This window comes from Schistocerca piceifrons, chromosome 5 (assembly GCF_021461385.2).
Source record: "Schistocerca piceifrons isolate TAMUIC-IGC-003096 chromosome 5, iqSchPice1.1, whole genome shotgun sequence".
Classification (NCBI taxonomy): Eukaryota; Metazoa; Arthropoda; class Insecta; order Orthoptera; family Acrididae; genus Schistocerca; species Schistocerca piceifrons.
The window spans coordinates 666,202,778-666,215,563 of record NC_060142.1 but is presented as its reverse complement, the minus strand read 5'-3'; the positions used below and the strand labels follow the sequence as shown (position 1 = coordinate 666,215,563).

Genomic DNA, 12,786 nt, shown 5'->3' with positions numbered 1-12,786 from the left:
GTAGCTTACCTGCACTGCTATTTTTGTATTCATTATTAAACCTACTCCTCCATTACCCCTATTTGATTTTGTATTTATAACCCTGTATTCACCTGACCAAAAGTCTTGTTCCTCCTGCCACTGAACTTCACTAATTCCCACTATATCTAACTTTAACCTATCCATTTCCCTTTTAAAATTTTCTAACCTAGCTGCCTGATTAAGGGATCGACATTCTACGCTCTGATCCGTAGAATGCCAGTTTTCTTTCTTCTGATAACAACGTCCTCTTGAGTAGTCCCCACCCGGAGATCCGAATGGGGGACTATTTTACCTCGGAATATTTTACCCAAGAGGACGCCATCATCATTTAATCATACAGTAAAGCTGCATGCCCCGGGGAAAAATTATGGCTGTAGTTCCCCATTGCTTTCAGCCGTTCACAGTACCAGCACAGCAAGGCCGTTTTGGTTAGTGTTACAAGGCCACATCAGTCAATAATCCAGACTGTTGCGCTGCAACTACTGAAAAGACTGCTGCCCCTCTTCAGGAGCCACACATTTGTCTGGCGTCTCAACAGATACCCCTCCGTTGTGGTTGCACCTACGGTACGGCCATCTGTAACACTGAGGTACGCAAGCCTCCCCACCAACGGCAAAGTCCATGGTTCATTGGCGGTAGGGGGGGGGGGGGGGGGGACCCAATTGTTTAAGAAGTTTATTTTCATTTGCACATGTTATTTATTTAATTTTTTCTGGAACAAAGGGGCTCCGAGTGACCAAACCATTTGAGTTTATACTTTTGTATATGGGATGTGTTCTTGATTTGCTCCTATCTGAGAATGTGGGGGGAGACATTTTGTTCTAAATAGGTTGTGTTGATAATGCATTGTTCGTAACACAGTAAGATTGTTTGTCATTTACTTTCATTCAACTTATTTGTCAAATATTCAACAATTGATAATGCCTTAATTCAGTCCATTGCTATGATATGAGGTTTCCAGAGCTGAGCCTGGTGTTAGCACGACATGGTGCACAGATTCTCACCTACCCTTCTGCATTCACATTTGAGACTGGATCTGCTCACTGGGAGACACTCCTACGAGCCCGAGCCATAGAAAGCCAGTGTTATGTTGTAGCTGCTGCCCAGACTGGCAGGCATAACAAGAAGCGGACGTCTTGGGGGCATGCTGTGGTATATCTTTTTATCTTTTCTTGCTTGAGAAACCTGCCATGAAATGGTTGTTGTGACAGTGAACAATAATAATCATTGTAAGAATTAAGTTCATTTAATAGTTAGCTTCTAAAAATCATACATTTTATGAAGGTCGTAAGTTCCACAAACCTAATGTTTATCATTTGGAAGAGGGATTGTTATTTAGTCTGCAAGTGAGTTTGTAAACTATGACTAGACTTGAAGATTAAAACTTTTTCTCTTATATGAACATATCTCACAAGTCAGAACTATTTGCTGGACCTGGTCCCAGATGCAGTTTATTGCCCACAAAAAAGCAAATATTTGTATTTGAGCTCTTGTCAGTTACACAGTTTTAATTCGTCAGAAAGATTCTTATTAATGGCAGTTTTAGAATAACTGATAAATTTTTAAAAATGTTATGATGCCAACAAAATGTAAGTTAACTTAGCCATTTTGAAAGGTTTTGCTAAATATTACAAAATAGTTATAGACCATGATACGGAAGCAAATAAGGTAGGCAGAATGGGTTTTTAATAACAAGTGTAATCACAGATAGGTACCGAAAATTGGAAAGTTACATCTAGGTACCAGAAGGGTCTGCACAGGAACTCAGAGATAGCAAATGAGTGCAGAAAAATGCACAAATGAATAGGTGAGAGTGGGAATTGTAAGGATGTAATAGAAGAAAACCTAGATCAAACACTAATTATTAATGAGAGAAACCTAAATAAGACAATATGTATTTATTTTTATAAAATACACACTTTTATGCTTTACTTACATCTTAATAGCAGTGTTTTATCAGGCATGACACATTTTGGTAGGATGCTGCCACCATCATGTGCCCATCTACTAATTGCACATTTTTGTGTGGCACAAGTTTTTTGTTATTGTTGCTGTGTCAGTGACATTAGATGGAAAGTTTAATTTGTTCTACCAAAAAGTGTACTGAAAGTTACAGTTCAACATTTTTTACTGTGTGTAGAAGATCTTTAAGTGCTTTTTCATATTTTTCTACAAGTTTTACTGACCACTGTCTCAGCTAAAGGAAGATACTGACCAGCTCACTTTGCTTTATGTGACTGTAACATATTCATAATGTATAGTCATGCACATGAATCAAAAACCAACAAGAAGGGAGGGACACAGATTTATGGCTGTATGTGAGATTTGATTTTCAATTTATGATGCCCTTGTAGTATTTATTCATTAGAAGTATGCAGGTGGACAATTGTCGGCACACATGTACATAGCTATTGCCATTTATTTGGGCTTCTTTATAACTTACTTTTCCCACTATACCTATCCAACACTATAGCTTTATTTTTCTGTTCCAAATCATTAAGAATCTTCTTGCTCACTGACTTCAAGTACTTCCCTTTACGAACACACATCCTTTTTATCTAACTTTGTCACAATCCTTTTGTTCTTGTTTGTTTAATTCACGTCTCATGACTTAAATGAAATCTTATTTATTCTTTTATTTGTCCCCTTGTCAGCGTTCAGTCATTTAATGTATGTACTTATGTATTCCACAAACCATAGTGGAGTGTGTTGCAGAGGACACCTTGTACCATTATTAACTACTTCATGACTCCATTCTTTCGTTTTTTAAGCAGAACAAGGAAATAATGACTGTAACTGTATGTTTCTCTTTGTGCCCTATTCTCATGATACTTATGTGAGATGTATGATGGAAACAATAAAATTGTTCCACAGTCTACCTTAAATACCAGTTTTTTGTTAGTTACCAAACAGGGTCTGAAACATGTAACTTTATTTTCCAACAATGTCCATTTATATTCCATATAAATAAATGTAATGTAAGAAGGAAATACTTGTATTCAGAAATAGGTAGATGACAGTAATGATGACAATAGTGTGTTAATGACATTTAATCTACAGCTAATCAGTTACTATCCCTAAAGTTCTTACTTAGTGAATCTAGGTAGTTATCAGTCATTTGTCAGTGTTTTTATTCATTTCATGCTAAATTCCATAGTCTTATGTTTGGCCAAAGCATTAGGTGATATCTTGACAGTTCTTGAAAGAGAAGCCTTTGGTTTTGAAAAATTTGGAGATATTTGCTATTAACTCTTTCTGTTGATCCTACTGTAATATTTAAAATGTGTGCTAGCACAAACTATCTACATTAATACAAGTTAACAATAGAGGAAAGGATCTTATGAAATGCATCACTGTGTGTTGTTTCTTTCTTCAGGTTGTGGACCCATGGGGTGTTGTTATAGCCCAGTGCTATGAGGGCACTAACATGGCACTTGCAGAAATAGACCTGAAGTATGTGGACAAAGTCAGAACATCAATGCCTGTATGGCAACATCGAAGACTAGATTTGTACCCTGAACTTGTGCCACTGAAAAATGAGGGTGACATAGCTAATGAAAATACTGTTTACCAGTTTGGTCAAACATCAGTTAGTGCAGATGCTGTGTTTTACAGAACACCCTACACAATTGCATTTACAAACAAGAAGTGTGTTTTGCCTGGTCGTATCCTTTCTTGAAAATTGCTGGCTAGCAAGTGTCTTTTTCTTATAACCATTACGATCATATCTTTTAATACAGGATGCCAAATGTGAAGTAATTCAAATTTTGAAATATTTTATTTGACATATCTTTCTGGGTGTTCATATTCAATTTGAGTTTTTCTACTCCCTCTTGGCATGCACTGGATTGCTAAGAGCTTGTGTGCAGATGACAGTACAAAAGAAGAATGAAGTAGTTTCTGCGTTGGTTTAAAGGGTTTTAGTGCTCCTTTTTGTTCTACCGGCTATTTGGTTGTTTTTTTCATTTGGTTCATCCATAGATCATTTTGCAATAATTTAGACATGTCATCTTAATAAGACAGTAAGGCACAATTCAAAAATAAATACTTGCTGGCATGTAATAATTTACAGTGTCCCAAGGTTTTATGCATTGTGTACTATGCTATTTTCATATTCATGTTAATTGACAATGTTGCACTATTCATCGTGCTCTCATCACTATTCACAACACGTGGCACACACTGCATAAAACCCTTTCAGCCAACACGAGGACCATGTTCTGTTAAAATCACAAGGGGCTAAAAATTTTAAACAACAAAAAAAATATGTGTAGATACAATGCGTTTACAATAAAATGACTCGCAGATAAACAAATACAACTTAATTTTGAAAACCATATTGTTCTTACAGATTTTGAAAACGCTTTTAATTGAATTGTCAACAATGTAAGGAAAGGATAGATGGCTACTTACCGAAAAGATGACATCTTAAGTTGTAGACAGACACAATTGAAAGATACTTACACATAGCTTTCGGTCACAGCCTTCATCAGAAAAAGAGAGAAAACCACACGCCATTCATTCACACAAGTAAGCACACCTCACGCACACGTGACCTCCAATTTGATTGGTTTGATAGAAATAAATTAGGCGCAGTTATGAGTGACAGTGAGTATGCACTGTACATTATAAGGACAATTAAAATCTTGTATTGTGAAACAAAGTACTACTGAATCCAGGAAAGAAAATGACAAATGAGATAAAAATAAAATAAAAAGGAGTTATATATCTAAAAACAAAGATGATGTAACTTACCAAACAAAAGTGTTGGGATGTTGATAGACACACAAACACACACACACACAAAATTCAAGCTTTCGCAACCAACAGTTGCTTCATCAGGAAAGAGGGAAGGAGAGGGAAAGATGAAAGGCTGTGGGTTTGATTGGAAAAGCTTGAATTTTGTGTGTGTGTTTGTGTTTGTTTGTGTGTCTGTCAACATGCCAACGCTTTCGTTTGGTAAGTTACATCATCTTTGTTTTTAGATATATTTTTCCCACGTGGAATATTTCCCTCTATTATATTCATATCATAAAAAGGAGTTAGGCAGAGAGGTTCTTTTGACATTTATACTGAAAATGACGTTAAAAATTGAAAATCATATAATTATCCAGGAATTAAATTAGATAAACCCACCAATCTAAGTGGATCACTGTTTGCAGGTGATAAAGTAATAAGATGATCTCCAGTTAGCAGAACATTGGCAAATGAAATATGTAGAGAATACTGTCCTGAAATTTCATTACATGAGATGAAGGTTATGGGTTTTCGAGGTAAATACCATGTGTGGTCAAGAATGGTAATTAACACCAAATTAATTGAACAGGTACCATATTTGAAATATCTGGGTTGTAACACAAGTTATGATTATAATAGTGATATAGCTGGAAATCTGCACAAATAAGCAGAACTGTTAACTGTATAATTGAAAAAGAAACAAAAATTAAATTTTAGAAGACTGTGTCGATAAAATTATTGTTGCGTAGATGTGAAAGTTGACAAGTAACGGAAGACTGAATTTGGCACAAACATGATGAATAAATTTAAAAAGTGATTACTGATCTTGGAGTCTGTGTTGATATAGGTCGATAGAAATTTGAAATTGTGGATGTCCATCAGACATTCATATAGTGTCTTGAGCTTTAAAGGAAACGTATTGTGTGTGTGTGTGTGTGTGTGTGTGTGTGTGTGTGTGTGTGTGTATTAATTGCATGTTCTGGGGAAAGCAAAAAGCATTTAGAGGACAATAAATGCCAGTACATTGCTCCTCTTTCCTAACAGTTATTGCACTGACTTATACAGTGTATTCAGAAGTTATGTTTGATCATCAGCAACAAATGCTGCAGTGGAAAGATTTAGAGATTTGAACAAATGTGGTTATTTAACATAGCCATAAATAAAAGATTTGGTTTAATCCTATGTGCCTTATGATTTTGGACCTGTTTTAATTGTGTAAAAAGACACTCATGTTCTATATGTGTGGTCACACTGGAGTTTTTAATAGGTCTCACACTTCTCCCTTCTAAAGTATATCTTTGTTCCAAAATAAAGAAAGGTAAGTGGAATTATCATTTTATTTGCCAACTGCATCTTCACATAAAGCTATTGTGATCATAGCAGCTTCCTGCATTTGATTCTAAGAAGTCTTGAAGACTTTTAAGTGTTGAATAAAGAGAAAAGTTATTGTAGCTATCTCAAATTCACTCCAAATTTTATTGTTGTGGAGTATGATCGTTTCATGTAAATGTTTGGATTTTTTAAGCCAACTCAATTTGCAAATAGACTGTTCTTACAGTTTCTGTTATTCACTTTAGTCTAGAAGCCAACTACTACATTTACAGGTATACACAAAGCCTGAGCCTAAAAGATGCGTTCTTGAATAATTGAGTGGTTGATATTTTGTTAGTTGTACATATGTGTTTTTTACATTAATAAGTCTCTTTCTAAGATGGTGTGAATAAGTGTGAAGCTATATATGCTTATTCAAGTAATTTTAATATAAATGCAATATAAGTAAATTTCACTGTTTTGCTGTTAGTTGGACTTGTGCCAACTGTTTTATGTGAAAATACTGGAATTAACTAAAGTATAATTATTTCACTTTAAGGACAAGAAAGATATTCAGTTTTCAGAATAACAAAAAGAATAATGGTGATATTATTTTACATCAGTTGACCAAAATATGAGCTTTAGAATTGTGGAAAAATGATAATGATGAAAAATACTGGATAATATTAATGTTTTATGTACAAGATATTAAACAAATGCAGACAGAAAGAATAATTATCATCATATTGTTCTTATTTTTTCTTCTAAATTTGCTTTAAATATTGTTCTTAAAATCAAGAAATATATATATGAAATCCAAACAGTGTAATATGAAAGCATTGTGTATAGATGAATTATTACTGTAAATCCAAAATAAAAAGTTATAATTACAACGCCATTGAAAGTGGATTTGCACTGTTTAGAATATGTCCAGCATATGTAAACACTTGTGCTATTGTGTATCGTGTTTTGTGTGAGGCAACAAGCAACTGTGAGCAATATGTGTATGGACATAGCTTGTTGCACAAGCTGCTTTATGTTTTCAAATATTTTAGTGATGACAAACCTTTTATAATGTGCTATTTTTATCCACATGACTTTTGTGTGTGAGATCAGTGTAGATGAACATGTTTCGCAACAATAGATTTTAAGACTTGAAGATGACAGCATAATCTGTTTAACCAATTGTCTTAAGTAAAAAAAAATATTTTATGTGATCTTGGCTGTTGTTGAAAGGTTAACAATTAAACAGATCGCCCTTCAGTTCTCACAAAATGAGAAAATTCAATCAAGTTGTGGTAAACTGTGCTGTTAATTGAGCATGGGTGAGAAATACAACATGCTACGAAAGAAGCTGTCATTGAGGTTTTTTCCAGAGTTTTTTTCTTTCCATCTCTTATTTGTATCAATAATTTGGTTTATTCTTTATTATGTGCTTCATGGAACATGTTGAAATGAGGTCCTCTCAATGTAAATTGCCTATTATTATTTCACAGTTCTCCTATTGGTAGTATATATCTTGTCATTGGAGGATAATGGAAGTTCCATGATTGGGTATTAAGATGAGTGATCAGCCTTGAAAGGAGCATAAACTAAGATTTAGTTTCTTAGCTACTTGATTGTTCAGTGTGTTTACACACAATATTAGTGGAGTTAGTGACTTTTTTCTTCTTTTTCTTTTTCTCTTCTGTATTTTTGCCTGTTACTTGCCATAGTTTACATGGTTTCAAAGGTTTTTCCTTACAACTGTAATCAGATGTTCTTGTAGCACCTATAAGACCAGCAAAGCGAATACAAGACCTAACTAAACATGAAATATCAGATTTATTCAGTGCTGTGCAAAAAGTGCAGAAGTCTGTGGAAAATGAGTACAAAGCAAACTCGTCCACAATTACAGTTCAAGATGGAGTTGATGCTGGGCAGCATGTGTTTGTAAGTCTGTTTCCACTACCTATTTTAATTGTACAGTATGTTTAATTATTTAATTAGGGTGCCTCAGTGGGTACTATTTTTTCTCTCTTAATGTGGTATTACACAAACATTTTCAACATTCTTTTTGATATCACTGGCTACATAACCGGATATGAATGCTGCAGAGACATTTCAGTAAGTGCAGTGTACTTCTGTAGCAGTGATGATAAACTGTAGAGCTGTGTGGGTTGAGTGCCAGTATGAAATAAAGGAGGACAGTTAATCTTGGGTGTATGCGACCATGTATCTGGCTGTTGTTACCATCAACCATTTGCTGCTTGTTTCAGTGATTGCTAAGAACTGCTGTTTTTGGTGACTAGTAAGGAAGTGTTGTTCATCTAGTCAAATGTTCTTTTTTACCTGTTAATGCAACAAAAAGTGCACGTCTTACTTGTGGTGCAGGATTGTACCGAATTTAACAGAACAAGGAACAGTTCCAGTATTTTAACGATAACCTTCTGGGAGGTTGTTTTATTTGTGCCGTAACTATTCCAATATGGGTAAATGTTTTCTAGTGACGTACCTACATTGCAATTCTTCATTTTAGTTGTACTTGACTTGTAATATCAGTTGTCTATGTGGAAAAATTTCATTGACCATTAGACATAAATATTACTAATTCATAACTGAAGATCTCTGAAAGTGATTTGGATTTCTCTAGCTAAAAATATTGGTTTGAACTGAGTTGCTGCTGCTGTTACTGTTATTGTTACCTACAGTGCAAAGATTGGTTTGATGCAGCTCTGCACACTTGTTTACACACACACACACACACACACACACACACACACACACACACACACACATCTTCATCAGAATTTCCTTCCAGCGCGCCTATCCCATGAACCATGGACCTTGCCGTTGGTGGGGAGGCTTGCGTGCCTCAGCGATACAGATAGCCGTACCATAGGTGCAACCACAACGGAGGGGTATCTGTTGAGAGGCCAGACAAACGTGTGGTTCCTGAAGAGGGGCAGCAGCCTTTTCAGTAGTTGCAAGGGCAACAGTCTGGATGATTGACTGATCTGGCCTTGTAACATTAACCAAAACGGCCTTGCTGTGCTGGTACTGCGAACGGCTGAAAGCAAGGGGAAACTACAGCCGTAATTTTTCCCGAGGGCATGCAGCTTTACTGTATGATTACATGATGATGGCGTCCTCTTGGGTAAAATATTCCGGAGGTAAAATAGTCCCCCATTCGGATCTCCAGGCGGGGACTACTCAAAAGGATGTCGTTATCAGGAGAAAGAAAACTGGCGTTCTACGGATCGGAGCGTGGAATGTCAGATCCCTTAATCGGGCAGGTAGGTTAGAAAATTTAAAAAGGGAAATGGATAGGTTGAAGTTAGATATAGTGGGAATTAGTGAAGTTCGGTGGCAGGAGGAACAAGACTTCTGGTCAGGTGACTACAGGGTTATAAACACAAAATCAAATAGGGGTAATGCAGGAGTAGGTTTAATAATGAATAGGAAAATAGGAATGCGGGTAAGCTACTACAAACAGCATAGTGAACGCATTATTGTGGCCAAGATAGATACGAAGCCCACGCCTACTACAGTAGTACAAGTTTATATGCCAACTAGCTCTGCAGATGACGAAGAAATTGAAGAAATGTATGATGAAATAAAAGAAATTATTCAGATTGTGAAGGGAGACGAAAATTTAATAGTCATGGGTGACTGGAATTCGAGTATAGGAAAAGGGAGAGAAGGAAACATAGTAGGTGAATATGGATTGGGGGACAGAAATGAAAGAGGAAGCCGCCTGGTCGAATTTTGCACAGAGCACAACATAATCATAACTAACACTTGGTTTAAGAATCATGAAAGAAGGTTGTATACATGGAAGAACCCTGGAGATACTAAAAGGTATCAGATAGATTATATAATGGTAAGACAGAGATTTAGGAACCAGGTTTTAAATTGTAAGACATTTCCAGGGGCAGATGTGGACTCTGACCACAATCTATTGGTTATGACCTGTAGATTGAAACTGAAGAAACTGCAAAAAGGTGGGAATTTAAGGAGATGGGACCTGGATAAACTAAAAGAACCAGAGGTTGTACAGAGATTCAGGGAGAGCATAAGGGAGCAATTGACAGGAATGGGGGAAATAAATACAGTAGAAGAAGAATGGGTAGCTTTGAGGGATGAAGTAGTGAAGGCAGCAGAGGATCAAGTAGGTAAAAAGACGAGGGCTAGTAGAAATCCTTGGGTAACAGAAGAAATATTGAATTTAATTGATGAAAGGAGAAAATATAAAAATGCAGTAAGTGAAACAGGCAAAAAGGAATACAAACGTCTCAAAAATGAGATCGTCAGGAAGTGCAAAATGGCTAAGCAGGGATGGCTAGAGGACAAATGTAAGGATGTAGAGGCCTATCTCACTAGGGGTAAGATAGATACCGCCTACAGGAAAATTAAAGAGACCTTTGGAGATAAGAGAACGACTTGTATGAATATCAAGAGCTCAGATGGAAACCCAGTTCTAAGCAAAGAAGGGAAAGCAGAAAGGTGGAAGGAGTATATAGAGGGTTTATACAAGGGCGATGTACTTGAGGACAATATTATGGAAATGGAAGAGGATGTAGATGAAGATGAAATGGGAGATATGATACTGCGTGAAGAGTTTGACAGAGCACTGAAAGACCTGAGTCGAAACAAGGCCCCCGGAGTAGACAATATTCCATTGGAACTACTGACGGCCGTGGGAGAGCCAGTCCTGACAAAACTCTACCATCTGGTGAGCAAGATGTATGAAACAGGCGAAATACCCTCAGACTTCAAGAAGAATATAATAATTCCAATCCCAAAGAAAGCAGGTGTTGACAGATGTGAAAATTACCGAACTATCAGCTTAATAAGTCACAGCTGCAAAATACTAACACGAATTCTTTACAGACGAATGGAAAAACTAGTAGAAGCCAACCTCGGGGAAGATCAGTTTGGATTCCGTAGAAACACTGGAACACGTGAGGCAATACTGACCTTACGACTTATCTTAGAAGAAAGATTAAGGAAAGGCAAACCTACGTTTCTAGCATTTGTAGACTTAGAGAAAGCTTTTGACAATGTTGACTGGAATACTCTCTTTCAAATTCTAAAGGTGGCAGGGGTAAAATACAGGGGGCGAAAAGCTATTTACAATTTGTACAGAAACCAGATGGCAGTTATAAGAGTCGACGGACATGAAAGGGAAGCAGTGGTTGGGAAGGGAGTAAGACAGGGTTGTAGCCTCTCCCCGATGTTGTTCAATCTGTATATTGAGCAAGCAGTAAAGGAAACAAAAGAAAAATTCGGAGTAGGTATTAAAATTCATGGAGAAGAAATAAAAACTTTGAGGTTCGCCGATGACATTGTAATTCTGTCAGAGACAGCAAAGGACTTGGAAGAGCAGTTGAATGGAATGGACAGTGTCTTGAAAGGAGGATATAAGATGAACATCAACAAAAGCAAAACAAGGATAATGGAATGTAGTCTAATTAAGTCGGGTGATGCTGAGGGAATTAGATTAGGAAATGCGGCACTTAAAGTAGTAAAGGAGTTTTGCTATTTGGGGAGCAAAATAACTGATGATGGTCGAAGTAGAGAGGATATAAAATGTAGGCTGGCAATGGCAAGGAAAGCGTTTCTGAAGAAGAGAAATTTGTTAACATCCAGTATTGATTTAAGTGTCAGGAAGTCATTTCTGAAAGTATTCGTATGGAGTGTAGCCATGTATGGAAGTGAAACATGGACGATAAATAGTTTGGACAAGAAGAGAATAGAAGCTTTCGAAATGTGGTGCTACAGAAGAATGCTGAAGATTAGATGGGTAGATCACATAACTAATGAGGAAGTATTGAATAGGATTGGGGAGAAGAGAAGTTTGTGGCACAACTTGATCAGAAGAAGGGATCGGTTGGTAGGACATGTTCTGAGGCATCAAGGGATCACCAATTTAGTACTGGAGGGCAGCGTGGAGGGTAAAAACCGTAGAGGGAGACCAAGAGATGAATACACTAAGCAGATTCAGAAGGATGTAGGTTGCAGTAGGTACTGGGAGATGAAAAAGCTTGCACAGGATAGAGTAGCATGGAGAGCTGCATCAAACCAGTCTCAGGACTGAAGACCACAACAACAACAACAGCGCCGGGTAGGAACTTGGTGAATGATATGCCTACATTGGTTTTTGTCCTGGTGTAGCTTTTCCCTCTCCACTACATCCCATGTTACTCCTCTCCTCTTGAGATCTTTCTTAACCTGGTCTGTCCATCTCATTCTGGGCTGTCCACCTGGTCTTCTTCCTGGTACCTCCATCTCCAAATACTGGTGTGGGGTTTGAGTTGGGTGCATCCGCTCCACACGATCGAACCACTTCAGTCTCAAAGCACTCGTCCTCTCCTCTGCTGTCAATGTTACCTGCAGGTCTCTCCTTACATAATCATTCCTGACTCTGTCTCTCTCCTAGTTTTTTGTAAAGCTGACCTAAGGAACTTAATTTCACATGCTTGCATTTGACTCTCTTCCCTCTTATTTATGACACAGGCCTCTAGACTATACATCAGGATTGGCAGGAAGTAAGTTTTATAAATGGTCTGTTTGGCTCTTTGAGGGACTTCCTGGTCCCAGATAAGATTTTGTACTTGGTGGAAGAAGCTAGATTCTTTTGTTATTCTGTTTAAGACTTCTAGTTTGGAACTTCCATCGTGTGATACGATGCTTTTCACACGTTCAACCTTCTCCCCCTCCAGTATGATGTGACAA

The 12,786-nt window shown here is 37.1% G+C and overlaps 1 protein-coding gene across 2 annotated transcripts in view; it reads left to right on the top strand.

The window, feature by feature from the left end:
* Positions 1-12,786, top strand: part of LOC124798115 (nitrilase and fragile histidine triad fusion protein NitFhit) — a 64,735-nt gene that overhangs the window by 37,973 nt on the left and 13,976 nt on the right. For both annotated transcript variants that reach the window (XM_047261373.1, XM_047261372.1), the window contains exons 4-6: positions 961-1,173; positions 3,398-3,686; positions 7,826-8,001. In XM_047261373.1, the coding sequence (XP_047117329.1) occupies positions 961-1,173; positions 3,398-3,686; positions 7,826-8,001 (678 nt within the window). The remainder of the gene's footprint in view (positions 1-960; positions 1,174-3,397; positions 3,687-7,825; positions 8,002-12,786) is intronic.